The sequence below is a fragment of the Kogia breviceps genome, chromosome 17, assembly GCF_026419965.1.
Source record: "Kogia breviceps isolate mKogBre1 chromosome 17, mKogBre1 haplotype 1, whole genome shotgun sequence".
NCBI classification, from domain to species: Eukaryota; Metazoa; Chordata; class Mammalia; order Artiodactyla; family Physeteridae; genus Kogia; species Kogia breviceps.
This window is the reverse complement of record NC_081326.1, coordinates 14,678,828-14,697,194: the sequence shown is the minus strand read 5'-3', so window position 1 is coordinate 14,697,194 and position 18,367 is coordinate 14,678,828. Positions and strand designations below refer to the sequence as shown.

General features: G+C 46.1%; 2 protein-coding genes, 1 long non-coding RNA gene and 1 pseudogene across 4 annotated transcripts in view; all 4 read left to right on the top strand.

The window, feature by feature from the left end:
* LOC131743672 (endoribonuclease LACTB2) overlaps positions 1 to 5,937 on the top strand; it is a 46,844-nt gene extending 40,907 nt beyond the window's left edge. The window contains exon 7 of the mRNA XM_067017579.1: positions 5,335 to 5,937. Within this exon, the coding sequence (XP_066873680.1) occupies positions 5,335 to 5,349 (15 nt within the window). The 3' untranslated portion in view covers positions 5,350 to 5,937. The remainder of the gene's footprint in view (positions 1 to 5,334) is intronic.
* A 364-nt stretch (positions 5,938 to 6,301) lies between these two features.
* LOC131743673 (cytochrome c oxidase subunit 6C-like) lies at positions 6,302 to 10,435 on the top strand (annotated as a pseudogene).
* A 698-nt stretch (positions 10,436 to 11,133) lies between these two features.
* LOC136792914 (uncharacterized) lies at positions 11,134 to 12,146 on the top strand. The gene is made up of 2 exons (XR_010837523.1): positions 11,134 to 11,852; positions 12,081 to 12,146. It is a non-coding gene; the product is annotated as an uncharacterized lncRNA (long non-coding RNA).
* A 2,091-nt stretch (positions 12,147 to 14,237) lies between these two features.
* Positions 14,238 to 18,367, top strand: part of LOC131743671 (endoribonuclease LACTB2-like) — a 29,901-nt gene continuing 25,771 nt past the window's right edge. Inside the window, exon 1 of one of the 2 annotated variants that reach the window (XR_010837522.1) lies at positions 14,238 to 14,576. The gene's annotated coding sequence lies outside the window, so the exon portion shown is untranslated. The remainder of the gene's footprint in view (positions 14,577 to 18,367) is intronic. The other variant, XM_059042555.2, reaches the window with a different exon arrangement.

Here is an 18,367-nt window from a genome sequence, read left to right as displayed (position 1 = left end):
CATGTTTATTGCCATTCCTTTCCAAGATCCCCCCCCCAAATAATATATATTAAGTTTACAGAGGTACAGATAAAAAATAACAGTAAAAGATATAAACCCGAGAAGACCGTCGAAGAAGAGATTGCAGAGATTTCAACCAAATTTTGAAAGACGGCGGATGGAGTCAGGGAAGTGATGAAACTATAGCCAAAAATTGCTGGAGGGAAGAGGGCCAGTTCACCCTAACAACCCCTTGAGAAGATGAGGAGTTGGAGGCACCATATACTGCAAGAGGTAGGTACTGCTCTGCTCTAAAAGTGGGACTGGGGACTTCCCTGGTGGCACAGTGGTTAAGATTCTGCCTGCCCAGGGCTGGGGGTGTGGGTGGGATGAATTGGGAGATTGGAATTGACATGTATACACTGATGTATACAAAATGGATGACTAAAAAGAACCTGCTGTATTAAAAAAAAAAAAAAAAAAAAAATCCGCCTGCCAATGCAGGGGACAGGGGTTCGAGCCCTGGTCCGGGAAGATCCCACACGCCTCAGAGCAACTAAGCCCATGCGCCACAACTACTGAGCCTGCGCTTTAGAGCCCGCGAGCTGCAACTACCGAAGCCCGAGCGCCTAGAGCCCGTGCTCCGCAACAAGAGAAGCCACCGCAATGAGAAGCCTGAGCATCGCAACGAAGAGTAGCCCCCGCTCGCAGCAACTCGAGGAAGCGCGTGCGCAGCAACAAAGCCCCACGCAGCCGGAAATAAATAAATAAATAAATAAATAAATAAATAAATAAATAAATAAATAAATAAATAAATAAATAAATATTTTTTTTTTTTTTAAGTGGGATTGGTGAAAGCTTTTTTTTTTTTTTTTTTTTTTGGCTTCACCACGTAGCATGTGGGACCTTAGTTCCCTGACCAGGGATTGAACTCACACCACTGGACCACCAGGTAAGTCCCCATAGTGAAAGCTTGTTATGTGCAACAGACCCCAGTGCTACTACACGGCCAGCCAACCACCACCCCAAAAAAGAGACTGAAGTGTATTCTTGGAGGTGAAAGGCAGAAAAAAGTTAAGCAAAAGTCAGAACAGTAGACCTCCATTCCCCTTTCCTCACCTGTCCCCAGAACAGCAGCTTCCAAATAGATGAATGCCAGGTAGAAGATTGGAAATTTCATCTCGAGAGAGCGAATGATCTAGAGAAAAAACCTGCACAAGCCCTGCTCACAAGACCCTAATCTCGTCAGAGACCTCACTTTGAACCATTGTTATAAAACCCCTCATCGAATCCTCCCAGGTTGGGGGAAAAAAAGAAAAAGAAAAAACCTGCACATACAGTTATATGTAGGTTCTCCACCACCATGGCCATATCTCCCTACAATTTGACAAATCCTCCCATACACTCATCCACATATACAGTTTCCAATCAGTATCTCTTAATATAAACAGAAATCAAACATCAGAAATGATGGAGTAAAACAAGAAAAAGTAAAGAAAAAAGTCAATGTAGAGAAAGCTTTTTTAAATTATTGGTATCTTTAGAGAGATAAGGGAAAGTATTACAATTTGTAAAATAAGAAAGATTACTACGGAAAGTAACTGTGGAAAAGTCTTGGAAACTAAAAATATATAACCAAAATAAATAGAACGGTTGGAAAACAAAGTTGAGAAAGTTCTTGGAAAACAACAACAAAAATGGAAAATAGAAGAAAAAAGACAGAAGACTTTAAAAGGAAACCAGGAGGTACAAAATCAAAGTAATAGGGGTCCAGAAAGAAAAGAACTGAAAATAGGCAGAAATTATCAAAGAAGAAATACACGAAGATTTCCCAGAACTGAAGGACATGAGTCTTTGCATTGAAAGGGTCTACTAAGTGCTCAACAGTGTAAAAAAAGATAAAACAATCCATACCAAGTCCTACCATTTCAAAATTTCAGAACATCAGAAATAAAGAGAAGCCCTTAGAAGCTTCCAGGCTATGGGTGTGGTGGTAGGATTGAGGGTTAGAATCACTTAGGAGGGAGCATGAATCAAAATGGCACTGGCTTTTTAAATGTAACAAGGGATTTTAGGACAGAATGCCTTCAACTCTCTGAGGGAAAAATTATTTGTGTCCTAGAAGTTTATAACCAACCGAATTATCAGTCATGTGTGCAGGTAAGGACTCAAAAAGTGCATCTGCCATGCACCTCTCTTTAGGGAACTGCTGGATAATGCACTCCAGAGAAACAAGAAAAAGGAAGGCCCACAGGTGCAACAGCAAATCCAATACAGGAAATTGTCAAGAGTGAGTTCTAAGGGAATTCCCTGGTGGTCCAGTGGTGAGGACTTCACACTTTCACTGCCAAGGGCCCAGGTTCAATCCCTGGTTGGAACTAAGATCCCACAAGCTGCACAGCATGGACAAAAACAACAAAAAAAGTGAGTTCTAAGACAAAGGGGCCTGTCTCCAAAGCCTGCTCCATATTGGAGTAAGAGGAAGCGGAGGCTTCAGAGAGCGATCTCCCGGGCAGGGGAATGAAACGTTATCTGGCATGGTTGAGGCTTTGGGGGAAAAAAAGTGCTGGTAGTCAGACGACAACTCTAGTTGAGCAACTGAAACGACAATCAGTAGAAAACTATACTGGTGGCGGAGGGGGGAAATGTGGCGATTATTGATTCCAAAAACTAAGAACGATGCTAGGAAAGAACGAAGCATGAAATACTCTCTGACTCTTCAATTTTACATAGGCAATAACGGAAACAGTGATTAAAAATTGCGTTACAGGATAATGGAGGAAAGGAAATGGCAGGTCGAGCATGCTAAATCATTACCTGTGATAAGAGACTATCAATTCTATTACCCATTTCTTCCTTTTAGTGAGACCAACGTCTATTCTAATGGCATATGATGCAGCCCATGCTTTTAACATTTTCCCAAGGGTTGAAGAAAATTTTTCACTGAAAGCAGCTCTCTGGTTTTATACCACAGAAGGGTCCCCAGCCTACTTTGTGGAAGTAGATTGATCCTGCTTCTTTCCCCCACTTCAGTTTTCAAAAATGGTTAACATGCTGACCACAAGTGGTGTATCTCAAGATTTTATATCTAAACCTGAAACTCTAAGGAATATTGTTAACCATCCACTCTCTTGGTGCAAACATATGGCCTTGAACCACTTCCATCACTATCAAGTGGGGTACTTATTACCAATAAGCAAATTTCTGGTCGCTCGCTAACCAGATTTACTGAATCAGAATTCCTGAAAAGGACCAAGGAATATAATTTTTCCACCCTCAGAATGGGAGAAAATATTTGCAAATGAAGCAACTGACAAAGGATTAATTTCCAAAATTTATAAGCAACTCATGCAGCTCAATAACAAAAAAACAAACAACCCAATCCAAAAATGGGCAGAAGAACTAAATAGACATTTCTCCAAAGAAGATATACAGATTGCTAAAAAACACATGAAAGAATGCTCAACCTCATTAATCATTAGAGAAATGCAAATCAAAACTACAATGAGATATCATCTCACACCGGTCAGATTGGCCATCATCAAAAACTCTAGAAACAATAAATGCTGGAGAGGGTGTGGAGAAAAGGGAACCCTCTTGCACTGCTGGTGGGAATGTAAATTGATACAGCCGCTATGGAGAACAGTATGGAGGTTCCTTAAAAAACTACAAATAGAACTACCATACGACCCAGCAATCCCACTACTGGGCATATACCCTGAGAAAACCATAATTCAGAAAGACTCATGTACCAAAATGTTCATTGCAGCTCTATTTACAATAGCCAGGACATGGAAGCAACCTAAGTGTCCATCAACAGATGAATGGATAAAGAAGATGTGGCACATATATACAATGGAATATTACTCAGCCATAAAAAGAAATGAAACTGAGTTATTTATAATGAGGTGGATGGACCTGGAGTCTGTCATACAGAGTGAAGTAAGTCAGAAGGAGAAAAACAAATACCGTATGCTAACACATATATATGGACTCTAAGGGAAAAAAATGTCATGAAGAGATTAGTCGTAGGACAGGAATAAAACACAGACTTACTCGAGCATGGACTTGAGGATATGGGGAGGGGGAGGGGTGGGCTGTGACGAAGTGGGGGAGTGGCAGGGACATATATACACTATCAAATGTAAATTAGATAGCTGGTGGGAAGCTGCTGCATAGCACAGGGAGATCACCTCTGTGCTTTGTGACCGCCTGGGGGGGTGGGATAGGGAGGGTGGGAGAGAGGGTGATGCAAGAGGGAGGAGATGTGGGAGCATGTGTGTATGTATAACTGATTTAGTTTGTTGTAGAGGGAAAACTAACACTATTGTAAAACAATTATACTCCAATAAAGATGTTAAAAAAAAAAAAAGGAATATAATTTTTCCCATTGACCCAGGTAGTTCTTTATTCACACGAACAGAATTATAATTTAGTATTATGTTGTTGGTTTTTATTTTATCAAAGGTCAGTGTGAGATCCACACATATAAAATCTCTACCTGTTTTTTTTTCTTAATGCTATTGAGGGCAGTGTGTATTTTATAATTCAGTGTTCTTCAGTGTTCGTGGAATGAAATCTCAGATTTCAGAGCTAGGAAAAATGTTTTTCTCTCCTATGTGAACTGGTCTATTTCCTTTATGAGACTAGGGCTTGTCAAATTTGACTAACTATTAGAATCACCTGGGGAACTTTGAAAACATGCACCGCTTCCCAGACCCCAAGCCAGACACACTCACCAGAATCTCCAGGTTAGGGAGGATCCATGTGATACAGATAATTAACCATGTTTCGTACACTCCGCATGGGACAAACATCTAGCTAATTCAACATGTTCACATTTTGCCTTGACTTCCTGGAAGCTAGTCTTATAGCAATTTTTCTTGGAATTCAATTTTTAATATGATCATTGTCCTTTTCTTCCCCCATTTTATTACTTGTCTTATTTACTATGTTTTTAAAGAATTTCAACTTCAGAGGAAATAATTTCTAATAATCCTGTCCTTTGGACCAGCACATTCCTTGCAATAGCATTTAAGCCTAAAATAAATCTGTTATTAGGATTAAAGAGTGAGAGAATGTTGTGAGCTTTTAAAAGTTTCATCATCCAGAGTTTATGGAGGCTTCGTGGGAAATTACTGTTAGAAAAGCACTCTGAAAACCACTGTTATTACTGCTGTATATAGAAAATTAAGATCCTGATCCCTTTTAGTCTCTTCGCTACGGGCACCCCCAAGACTAAATTCGTTGCTCTTCTTTCTTCTTATTCACCACCTCAAAGAGCTAATCCATTTGAGTCGTGTTAACCATCATCACCAAATGTATACTTGAGCTTGAATCTTTTGCTGTCTGCAGGAACTCTTCATGTAGCTGTCTCCCAAAGTCCAGACATCAATGTGAAGAAACTCGGTATATCTAAAACTGATCTCTCCTGTTTACTCCACAATCTCATAGTCCTGCTTACCTCTCCTTCCCAACTCACCATTTGGGTAAATAGCATCACCATTCCTCCCATGTCCCCAGCTGAATCTGTCCTGGATCACTCCTGTTTCTTTCAAGCCCCACACCATTTAGCAAGGCAATATTCCTGCTATAGTTTGAGGATGTAGATGCGATCTGAAGACCAAAGAAAATGCGGCTGGGTGTGAGAGATGCCCAGGAGGACTGATAAAACTGCCTAGGAAATGAAAGGGGCTTGCTTCACAGGAATGAAACCTATCGTTTCTCTCACAGAGTCTCAGGGATTTCTCCCTTTCTCTTTTCTTCCCTGGCCTAGCGCTCATTTCCTGAGTTAAACCACGACTAATTGATTTCCCAGTATGTGGCCCATTCCTGTTTCCATTCATCATGGTGGTGGTGGTGATGCTTTAGTAATATTATTTGTCCAATCAATTCCTCCTCTATAGACAAAGAATGATAATGGTACCTAACTCAATGAGTTGTTGTATTAAATGTTCTTTGTGTTGATCACAGTGCTTGGCACCCAATAAATATTAGTTGCTATTATTTTATTGTTGTTGTTAACAGAACACAGTCACATATTCCCTTATGATTATTTCACTTGGACTTAACACCAGTTAAGCTCCATAAAGCACCACACTTACTTTTTAGTAAAACCTTACCATAACTTTAAAAATTCACATCCTTCATCTGGGGAGTTAACATTTAATAGTTGTAAAATCTTAAACAAGTTATTTTACCGAGCCTCTGCTTCCTTATTTGAAGGAGGGAAAACGTTATGTTCCTGGTTGATAGGAGATTAAAATTAATAATGTAGCTCTCCAAGGACGTCGTCGTTGAGCTGTGTAGGAGAAAAGCTACCATGGCTTCCAGTTCTTTGACAAAACCTCGGATGCGTGGCCTCTGGCCAAGCGTCTGCGATTTCAAATTGTTGGAGCATTCGTTGTCTCCTTGGGAGTTGCAGCTTTCTATAAGTTTGCTGTGGCTGAACCACGAAAGAAGGCGTATGCAGATTTCTACAGAAATTATGATTCCATAAAAGATTTTGAGGAGATGAGGGAGGCAGGTATCTTTCAGAGGGCAAAGTGATTTTGGAATAGAAAGAATTTCTTTGGGTTGAGTTCCATGGAAGTTTGTCACTTACCTGTGTTCCTGAACTATGAACTCCTAATATCTGGGCTAAGGAATAGTTTCTCATGATACATAAACGATTAACAAATACCGTTAATAATGTATATATCAGCAGTGTTTGGGGGACTGCAAAGAACTGTACACATTTTACCTGTTTTCACTCGTGCTGTAAGCTTTGTCTTTGAGCACAAGGGCTGATGCAAACAAGGAAACAGCTCCAAAGAATCCTTGGCCACCACCCCAAGACCTTGGTTCTACTAGGCACCGAGCCATACACCATTTTTCTGATGGCTACAAGACATCATGTCAGCTCCACCAGTCACAAACTCCCTGAGGTATAAGACCTTCTAATTTTAGAAGCAGTTGAGCAAAGCATTTTGCACAGAGTGATGCTCTCATCATTTCATTCTCCTCAGGAGAAAGTGATCTACTGGGTGACCTCCCTGGCAGAGGTGAGTCTACAGTTGCTTTGCGAAGTACACCCCCAGTCTGCTGCTGCTGTGTCCTCACGTTCCCATCTCCCCAGGAACCACTTACCCACCACCATTTGCCTGCCTGTTCATGAGAACTAAGACCCTCTTGCAGGCGAAACAAGCTCAAAGTAGGACCACTCCTCTATCTGTGTCTGCTGAGTTTATTTCAGAAAGCCATCCTACTACACATCTTCAGAGTCCTTGGCTGTTGCCTGAAATACAAGCCGTCTATTCCATCCCATCCATCTAGTCTTCTCATTCACTCATGGTCATACTACTGTTGGATTTTGCTCCCCTGATCCAACCACCTCCTGCTGTTCCTCTACCTTTAGAACCTTCCCACCATGTTCCCTGGGACACCTGTGTTGGTTCACGTTCTTATTTGCCCAACACCCCTTCCTCTGCACCTTCTAATACTAGACTCACTTACCCTACCCATGGGAAATGCATGTGACCAAGATAGGCCGCGTGACCCAGAAATGATCATACAGCCAAGCCAGCTTTGTCTAGGTCTTCCTTTGGGATTGCTCTGATAGAACTTGCAAGTGACAATGTTCTCTGCCATGTAAATAAAGTCCATTGACTATAGGGAAAAATGAAGCCAACCTGAAACAAAAGACAGAAAGAAAGATACATTGAGAGAGAGTACTGATGAGGTCAAGTATCTGGTTCTAGCTCCCAAGATCCACAGAGCATCCCAATTCCCCAGAGCTTTTCTTTTGAATCTGCTGAATCTTGTGAATCTTCTTTTCAGTCCCTCGCAACTAGGAGAGTTATAATAAGAGAATCCACTCCAGTATAAAGAAACCCCCTACATCCTCCAACCCTGCACCAAGCATTCCCTTGACCAGCTGCTTAAACTCTATCCTAGCCCTCCCCTCAAACCACCAAGCCCCTTGAGTGGGGCTGACAGTCTCCGCCTGTCCAAACCCCTCCAGGGCCACCCTGTTCCTGTGGCCATCTTTCCCTCCACCCTTGTGGCTGTCACTCCCCTCTCATTCCTTCAAAACGGTCTTCCTGGCACTGCCCTTCCTGATCTCATCACAGACGGGAAGAACCTCCACTCAGGTCCACGACTGCTTTGTCTCTGCTGACCTTGCCTTGTCCCTCCTTCGTTTCCGTGTGAAAAGAGGTGTCCCCTCCTATGTAAAGTTAATCCTCTAGCTATGTGCTGGAGGATCCAAACCTTCAAGACCTCAGTCCATCCACGTTCCCACCTCTCCCCATCTCCCCAGTGTCTTCAACCTCGTCCTCTTCTCCCTTGTCTCGTATCTAAACGTGATCATCTGTCACATCATTCAACAGCAAACACAAAACCTACCTTAACTCCCTGATTCTTCTTTAGTGACCTACCCTGCTCTCTCCTCCCCTTTGAAGCTAAACTTCTTGAAATCACTTACACTTCCTGTTTCCATTTTTACACTTTGCATTCACCACTTTCTGAAACTGATCTCTCATCTATCAGAGAAGCATTAACTCAGGCCCTTGGTGTGCTAAACAAAGTGAGACTAAATAAAGTGAACTAAGTTATAGTTTAAATAAGGATAGACACTCCATCTTGGGTTCCTTACGCTTCTAGAGGTCAGAAGATCACAGTCCTGCCCCTAGGGGGACCCAAGAGTGATCTGGCTGGGTCACAGCCTTTTCATTACCACTTAGTTGGCTCTCCCTCCAAGGGGGACGTGTCCTCTCTTGCCAATCTTTCCTAAGAGTAACCACACTGCATTATAAATTTGGCTTATCGTTTCCAGCAGTAAACTTTATACTCAAGAAAATTATATCACTTCCAACCATTAAAGCTATGATTTCGCTTCCTCTTAGAAATACAATTTCTTCCTCACAAGACAAGTGCAATTTTATATTCTTAAAATTTACTATAAATGATTTCACAACAGCATGTAAACAGATAAATGACCTGCTTTTTGTTTGTTTGTTTGTTTTTGCCGTACGCGGGCCTCTCACTGTCGTGGCCTCTCCCGTTGCGGAGCTCAGGCTCCGGACGCGCAGGCTCAGCGGCCATGGCTCACGGGCCCAGCCGCTCCGCGGCATCTGGGATCTTCCCAGGACCGGGGCACGAACCCACTTCCCCTGCATAGTCAGGCGGACTCTCCACCACTGCGCCACCACGGAAGCCCTGTTCTTTGTCTTTTTAATGGGCTTTGTGTTTCCATCAGAGCAAGAGCCAGTCTCTCCAATGGATCAGGTTGAGAATCATTGCTCTCTGGAAGTTCAGGGTCACCCTGGTAAGTGAAGCTCCTGGAGCACTATTTGTACTGAAACAGAATGGGTTTGTCCGACCAACAGGTTGCCAGCCCTGCGACTTTGCGCAAATTATTTAACCTCTCTGAGCCTCAGTTTCCCCATTTTTAAATTAGAATAACAACTATTCATAGGGTTTCTGTGAAAACTAAATGATGTAACTTATGTGAAAGCAAAATATAAATACCTGGAACACAGTAGTCATACAACAAATATTAGTTTCTTCTTTTCCATTCTTTTGTCCCCTGGGAGCTGTTGAAATCCAACAGTCCCATTTTAGTTCTTCCTTTTATTAGGCACGTGCTGTTGTACTTACATTCGCATCATCTCAGAACTGTTTTTTTCCTTTTCATATATGTCTTGTACGACCAACTAGAGATAACCTCTTTGACGGCAAAGATTGTCTCTCTGTTTCTTTGCTATTTCTCATAATTACAGCAACCCTATGCCACAGATTTTCCTGGATAGACCGCATTTCAAACAGTCTGCTTTTTGTCCTTTTCTAAATTATTAAAAATATCCTGAGAATCCCAACATTTCGGGATTCAAGCTACATTTGCGGAAACATCACTTGCCCACAAGACAGTGTCTGTACCCATAGGAGCCAGCGCCACGCTGGACACACAATAGCCTCCAGAGGTGGACACCCCTGAGCACTCAGTCTGCTTAAGAGAGGCCTCCGGAGCCCTGAGGGCCTCCTTAGACCACTTTCCCCACCACCATGACCCGCCTTCAGAGGATTTACCAGCAGTCCTCCCTCCCTATAAGCTTCTGAAGCAGCCCATCCTAAAAAGGAAGCTAAAATTAGAACTGATTCCCCACTTTCCCTAAAAGACCATCTGCAGAGTGGCCCCATGTGGCAGGACCCTTTCCACCTTACCTTAGTCCCCTTGGAGGCGAACGTCCAGGTCATCCACCGTCACCACATTCGCTCCCCCTCGTGGCTCTTCCTCCCTTGATTTGACTTCAGCTAACGTGCCCCCACCCTTCCACTGCATCCCCTAGAAGCCCAGCTGTGTCATCAGCCAAGCCCTCCACAGCCTCCACCCTTTTCTGCATCTTTTCTTTACCCTCTTGCACAGAAACCTGGGGCAGCTCTCACTGGAAACTGAAACCTGCTTCGCCCCGGAGCCTCGAGAGGCCGCTGCGCTCCCTCCCACCCCAGCACGCCGCAGAGCCGAGGGGAGGAGTGGGGGTGCCCATGCCCCTCCCTGCTGCCGACAGAGAGCTCTCCCCCCTCGCCCCCAAATCCGCGCTCTTCTGGAAGCCCATGCCCTCCAACTACACCACCCACTCACTACCCACGACGCCGCGACCAACACCCGCTCACCAGGCTCCTGACTCCGCTTCGTCCTCCTCACTCGTGCCGCATGTCAGCGCCCGCCCCCTTCCCCTTCAGCGCCCTGAGTCCCTCCTGGCGACAGAGCATCCGTGAGGCGTGTGGAGGGCGCTCTCCCCTCCTACCGCCTCGACTCCTCGCTTCCGCTTCCGACGTGCGCCCTCCATCACGCCCCTCCCGTCTCGTCCCCAAGGACCGCACGACCTCGGGACTCATCCCCAGCCCCCCACCCTCTGACCGCTTGCTCTCTGGCCAGCTAGCCCCACTCCAACCCTCTTCCACTCCGTGGGCGCCCCCAGTTCCGAGGCCCCAGCGCTCTGCATCTGGGGATACAGCACTGGCAAGCAACAGATGGCACCCTCGGAAGGGCTGAGCTGGAGAGAATTTCGTGAAAGGCCCGTAGACAGAGGAGTGGGCCGGCTGAGAGAGCCCAGCAGAGACAGGGGAAGCTCCCGGGCAGCCTGAAGACGCAGAGGAGAGAAAGAGGTACTGAGCCCAGCAAGAGCTGGAACGTGAGAGAAAGGCTGACAGGGGCTGTGGCCACCGCAGAACACAGGCCCGGCCAGAACCATCATAAGGCCAGGAGGGATCAGGGGAGAACAGACCCCCAAAACTCACTTCTGGTTTTTGGCCAGTGCCTCCCATTGGCTGAACTCAGAGGGCCGGGGAGCCTCCGTGACGCGATCTGAAGAGGTTTGCCTTTCCCAGCAAACAAGGGTGGATTGTGGGTGGAGGGTGACCAGGTAGGAGAAGCACAGCCACCTCCTCACAGCCCTGGCCTATTCTGCAATTCCCCTCAACATCCTTGCCCCTCTGGCACGCTGGCCTGGCCGACCCCAACTCTCTGCCTTCTCCAGAGCTGGATCCAAGCAGGGGGATGGGACCAAAGACAATTATGGGGCTCTGCTTACCAGTCTCACTTTAAATGCAGGCTGGCCGGGGGGTTCTCAGGCTGCACCTCAGCCTGAGGTCTTCCTGCTGGCCCTCCCTCCTTCCTCTCACAGGTGTCAGACACGTATCGCGGTCTGCAGCCTTTCCCTACCGACTCCTCTCCCATCTACTTTTCACGTACGTTGCTGACGACGAATCCCTTACGATTCTAACTTGGTCTTGGCATCTGTTTCCTGGATCACCTCCGCTGCCACAGACTCACATCCTCTGTCTTGCCAAGTCCAATGGCCATCCCAAGTCCTACAGCCGTCCAGAGTATGGTAGGTTTCATGCAACTAAAAGAACACCAGTGGGGGTATTTTCTCACAAAAGAGTGAAAAATGACTACATTTTAAGGTTTGAAAGAGTCCATTTCAGTTTTAAAATTCACTTTAGTGGAACAATTAATTTCCAAATGACCTAGAATATTTCCATGTCACCCTTCACCAAACAGGTCTTGAAAATACCCATCACATTGGTAATGACTTGTTTACTGTCTTCCATTCCAGGTATATGAGTTTCAAGGACAAAAACGAAGTCTTTCTTTGGGGAATAATAAAAATGTTCTAAAGTTAGATTGTGGTGGTGGTTGCCCAATTTTGTAAATATACTAAAAAATCATCAAATTGTACTCTTGAAATAGGTGAACTACGTGATATAAATTATATCTCATTAAAGCTATTTTTTTAAATGCAGTTGAATCATTAGAGATGGCCACAGAAGTCAGTAAAGGTTTCAGTGAAGTCACCTGTGAATGAGACTTGAAGCAACAGTTGGCGTGTGCTGCGTAGATGAGGGGAGGGGAGAAAACATCCCAGACAGAAGCAGCAGCAAGCACAAAGCCAGGGAGAGCGTGGGAAGAGGACAGACTATCGTGTGTATAGATTTGGAAGCCAGTGGTGCTGGTACGAAGAGATTGGGGCCTATAGAGGCAGGGTTTGAGCATGTCTGGGTAGGCAGAAGCCAAACTGTAAAGCACTATTTAGTCATGCTAGCTTCCCACAAAGGAAAAGGGCAACCACCAAAAAATGTTGAAAAATTTTGTTAGAAAGATCATTCTAATATGAAATTGGAAGGTGATTTGGAGGTAGGTAAAACTAGTAATTGTTTGATCCGAAAGTAGGAAAATAACAATAGCTAACATTTGGGACTTCCCTGGTAGTCCAGCAGTTAGGACTCCATGCTTCCACGGCAGGGGGCACCGGCTCAATCCCTGGTCAGGGAACTAAGATCCCGCAAGCAGCGTGGCCAAAAAGAAAAAATAATAACAATAATAGCTAACATTGATACCTAACTCTCTACTAAGCACTTTCCTGGAAGCATCTCATTTCGTTGCTAAAGTAGGCTACAGGTACTACAATTATCTCCTTTTTATTGATGATATGGTTTGCTCCCTCACCTCTTCAAGTCTTCAGGCAAATGCAATTTCCCACACTTTCCCTATTCCCCTTGCTTTATTTTTCTCCGGGACCCTCATCTCAATTTAAGACATGTTTCACTTTGTAAATCTTGTGTAAAGATCCTCTTCCCATACTAAAATGAAAGCCCGTAAGAAGAGGTTCAATTGTACTTTTCCTTCAGTTCTGTATCCCCAGTGCTTAGCATATGGTAGCTGCCCAATAAATAGTTTTTTGAATGCATGAATACGTAAATAAATGAAGAAATCGAACCTCATGGAGATAAGTAACCATGATCATACAGATAATGAGTGACAGAATTCTGACTTAAAAACCCATGTTCTAAAACCACTAAGTCACTCACCAGACTTGTAATATTGTAGGCGAGCGGTGAGTCCCCTCCTGAGAGTGCAGCAGTGGGAAAGGGAAGGGGGGACTGAATGGCCTTGGGTTTCTTTGGTAATAGTTTGGATATAGAAGGATGCTGAAAGGGATCAGTCCAGGATGACTCTGGTTTCTAGATTTGCCAAATGGGTAAACAGTGTGGTTCAATTCATCTGGAGAAAGAATACAAGGAGTCTTGGTTTGGGCAGAAATATGGAAGAGGAAGACATGTCTCATCCACAAACTTTTAAAAATCATCTCCCTAGATTACCAAGAAGTGTCGTTAATAATAAATACGAGGCCAGTAACCCCAAATTTATGAACTTACTTCAGCCGCATGCCCGTTGGGGGATGGGTAGGAGAGACCAAATAGGAATTGTTCTCTTTTGAAAACTAGCTCAAGGCTACAAAGAACAGGAAACAAGTCCTCAGGTGTGTTTAAAATAACTCTGAAGTTAACTTTTAAGGCAGCTGCTAAAACCGAAGAATGCCCCTACGCTTGTGGAGTTAAGCTGTACTCATACATTTAGATTATTTTGCTGGTGGCAGTGGCTTTCAAGAAGTGACAATCAATGTGGAAGCAGGCACTGACCCCCAAGGCCAGGGTGGCACAGAGGGCGGAAAGCACGCTTGCACCCGCGCACGCCCTAGCACATGGCCGCCGTGTGACCGCGGCGCGGACTCAGCCTCTTAAGTAACCGCAGGAAGCTCGCGCCTCAAAAGACTCCCAACCCCCGCCCTGGCGCGGGGCAAGGGAGGCGCCGCTCGGGTTTCTCACACTCGCCCGGCCCCGGGCAGACGGCCTCCGCTCCCTAGGCGGCGCTGTGGGCTCGCAGGGCCGGCCGCGGCAAGAGAGAGAGAGAGAGCCGTTTCCCCAGTGCGCATGCTCGCCTCCTCTGTGGGCTTGCCCGTTTTTTTCTTTTCCCGGCGGCCCCGGCGGCTGCGTACTGGCTGTGGGATGGGAAGTGAAGCCCCAGCGAGCGGTAGCGGCGGGGCTGTGAGGAGCCGCCAGGGGCCGGCGGCGGCGGCGGCGAGTCGGTGAGCAGCTGGGAAGAGTGGAGCCGGGGCGGAGCACCTGCAGGCACGGGAGACGGCTTCACCATGGCGATTCGCAAAAAGAGCACCAAGAGCCCCCCGGTCCTGAGCCACGAATTCGTCCTGCAGAATCACGCGGACATCGTCTCCTGTGTGGCGATGGTCTTCTTGCTGGGTCTCATGTTCGAGGTGAGCCCTGCCCGCGCCCGAATCTCCCGCCCGCCGTCCCCTCCCCGGGCCCCGGCTGCCAGCTCAGCCCTTCGGCCCGGGACCGCGGGGGACTCCTGTGGTGGTGGGGCGGGGGAGGTGCCGGCCGCCGGGCCCGGAGGAGCGGACCTGCCCCGCCCCGCGCCGAGCCGGCCTGAGGCTGCGGAGCCCCGGGAGCCTGGCCGCCGTGCACCCGCAGGGGCCGGGGCCGCCGCGTTCGCCCCCTCGGTCGCGGCGCACGCCGCCCTCCCGCCGCCGCCCTCTCCCGCGGGCCGCGCCGCGCAGTTCTTGGTTCCCGCGAAGGGTTACGTGGCAGCCGGCAAGGGCCGGCGGTCGGCTGGGGCGGCCCCTGCACGCTAAGCTGGCTGCGGGCGGTGGGCGGGCTGGGCAATGGCCGGCGCGCCTGGCTGGCCAGGCCGTGGGGACCGGAGAGCGCCCGGGGGCGGGCGCCGCGGCGGCACCGAGTGTGGCGTGAAACCGACGGAACCTGGCGTCCGCTGCCCACTGGAAGGGCGGTGGCCGCGGGGCAGCGAGTGTTCTCCGCGAGATCGGGGCTCCGAGTCGCACCCACCCGATTGTTTTAACTCCTCTCTCCCAAGCTGGTATTGTTACCAGTGATCGAACTTTTTGCCCCAGCGCTTGCTCTTCCCTTCAGGAAACAAGGTCTGATACAGAAATTGGGGTTCTGAACAGCAGTGCCGAGGCGTCGGATAATTTTCTTTTTGTTTCTTGAAATAGGAGAGGATGGAAATGTCAGGAGTGTGTAAATTCTCATCCCACGTAGCGAGTATTGTGATGACTTAGTAACAGCTGTTGAATGTGGGTAATAAACTTTGCAAGGTGAACGTGTAACATCCTACGGCTTCCTTTCCCTCGCTCCCCAGTACACACGCCCATTCCTTATCTTCTTTCCCTTTTAAATTTATCTCTGTAGCTCCTGTGCCCCACCAAATACACTAATTATTTTACTTATTTATTGTCTCCCCGCTCCTAGAATGTAACCTCAGTGAGGGCAGAAATTTTGGGTTTTTCCTAATCTATTTCCAAAGCCTAAATTTAGAAGGTGCTTACAAAATATTTGCTTAATGAGTGGCATTGAGAATTCTTGAGAAAAGCTGGTGTAATGAGACTGCTAGTGACTGGAAGTTGAATAAATAGTTTAAATGGAGCCCATGTGGGTTTTTAAAATGTTATGATTAGGTAACTTAATATTTTAATAATTTTTTGCTTCTTTTCAAATGGGCTTTTCTGGATCTAGATACAGATTTTTTTTATTCTTGATAGTGTCGTTTACGTCCACTTAGTCCACTGCTAAGGAGGTAGTAGGTATCCTGAAAGGGAGGGTAGAAGGGAACTAACATAGGTCACTTTGTTGGATTTAGGCTGGGCCAGGGCTACTTACCTACTGAATGACCCAAGGCTAAGCCTCAGTTTTTCTGCTCTGTATAAGGCAATAACATCACCTGTGCTGTTCTCACAGCCATTGTTTGAAGAGATCAGATGATATGGTGAGAAGGCATCTCACGGTTTATACAGAACTACATGAATGTATATGATATTAGCAATGCAATGCTAAACATTGGTACTCTCTTTCTGAATTTTATACTTGTATATACTTTCTGCTTTGGTGTTAGAAGTAATACTTTTGTGTGTACGGTATACTGACCAGTTCTGTAAAGCTTGCCATAACCCGTCTCCACGTGGTAAGAATCCCTGTCTTTAAAGATATAGTTTAGGAGTAATGTTACCTGCAAGGTGTATTTGCAGTGCGTTGAATGAAATGGAATATAAATCAGAAGTGCTGACACTTAGACATGTTATAACGTTGCTTTTATGTAAAATAGTTCATGTTCTCTTGCCACATTTCTAGAGAAGTTCACCACCTATACCTTGCCTCACATGTCAATGATTTTTTAAGAGTGTGTGGATTTTTACCTTTACATCTGTAAAGTTTATCAATTTAAATAGACACAACAAAGATCTAAGTAGAAGTTTTTAAAGTCGGTTCAAAAAAGAATGTTGAAGTAGTAGACAGAAGGAGGCTTGTGCAGGTTGTACTACATTTTTCTTACCATATGTTAAAGTTTTAGGAGTTGAAAGCCTGTTATCTACCTCTGGGAAAAAATTCACTGGATTAGTTTTGCTACTTGACTTTGAAAGTAATTGCTGTGGGACTTGCCTGGTGGCGCAGCGGTTAAGAATCCACCTGCCAATTCAGGGGACACAGGTTCAAGCCCTGGTCCAGGAAGATCCCCCAGGTCTCAGAGCAGCTGAGCCCACATGCCACAAGTGCTGAAGCCAGCACACCTAGAGCCTGTGCTCTCTGCAACAAGAGAAGCCACTGCAATGAGAAGCCTGCGTGCAGCAACGAAGACCCAATACAGCCAATAATTTTAAATAATTAATTAAATAAATAATAATAAAATAATTGCTGAATGTCAACGTTAACATATAGAATAACAGTATTTGTGCTAGAATAATAGAGAAGTAAATGTTTTTGCAGCAGAACTGTTCAGTCTTTTGTGTAAATATATTGAGGAAATGTTGGAGGATTTATGGTGAAATTGACAAAGCAATAACGGATACTGTATTACTAGCCAAAATGGAGAATCAATAGAGACGCTGAAGCTAAAGGGAGTTAGGGCTGTACTGCTTGCTAACTGGGTGGCCTAGGGCATGTCATATACCTTCTTATTCTTTTTTTTTTTTTTTTTTTTTTTTTTTTTTTGCGGTACGTGGGTCTCTCATTGTTGGGGCCCCTCCCGTTGGCGGAGCACAGGCTCTGGACGCGCAGGCCCAGCAGCCATGGCTCATGGGCCCAGCCGCTCTGCGGCATGTGGAATCATCCCGGACCGGGGCACAAACCCGTGTCCCCTGCATCGGCAGGCGGACTCTCAACCACTGCGCCACCAGGGAAGCCCTATACCTTCTTAGAACTTGTTTCTTTTTCTGTAAAATAGGGCTCATCAGATTACTCTGAGAATTCAACTAAGTTTTATAATGGCTAGTTCAAAGTGTGGCTTACAGGAGGCATACCATAAATGGTAGCTCATTATTCCTTAGGTATTTATCAAAGTCGAAAAACAGAAGACAGCATTTTAAAATTATTTATTTAATTAATTATTTATTTTTGGCCGCGTTGGGTCTTCGTTTCTGTGCGAGGGCTTTCTCCAGTTGCGGCGAGCGGGGGCCACTCTTCATCGCGGTGCGCGGGCCTCTCACTGTCGCGGCCTCTTGTTGCGGAGCACAGGCTCCAGACACGCAGGCTCAGTAATTGTGGGTCACGGGCCCAGTTGCTCCGCGGCCTGTGGGGTCTTCCCAGACCAGGGCTCGAACCCGTGTCCCCTGCACTGGCAGACAGATTCTCAACCACTGCTCCACCAAGGAAGCCCGAAGACAGCATTTTTTAAATTTTTTTAAAATTTATTTATTTATTTTACGGTAGGCGGGCCTCTCAGTGTTGTGGCCTCTCCCGTTGCGGAGCCCAGGCTCCCGACGCGCAGGCTCAGTAGTTGTGGCGCACGGGCCCAGCCGCTCTGCGGCACGTGGGATCTTCCCAGACCGGGGCACGAACCCGTGGCCCCTGCATCGGCAGGCGGACTCTCCACCACTGCGCCACCAAGGAAGCCCCCGAAGACAGCATTTTTATGTGAGAAAATGTTCTAACAGTTAGCATCTAAAGAGATTACATATACTGATAAGGTTGATAAAGCAATAGTTTGTTTGGGAGATATGGAAGAGTTTAATTTCCAGGGAAGTTTGTGTTATCAACA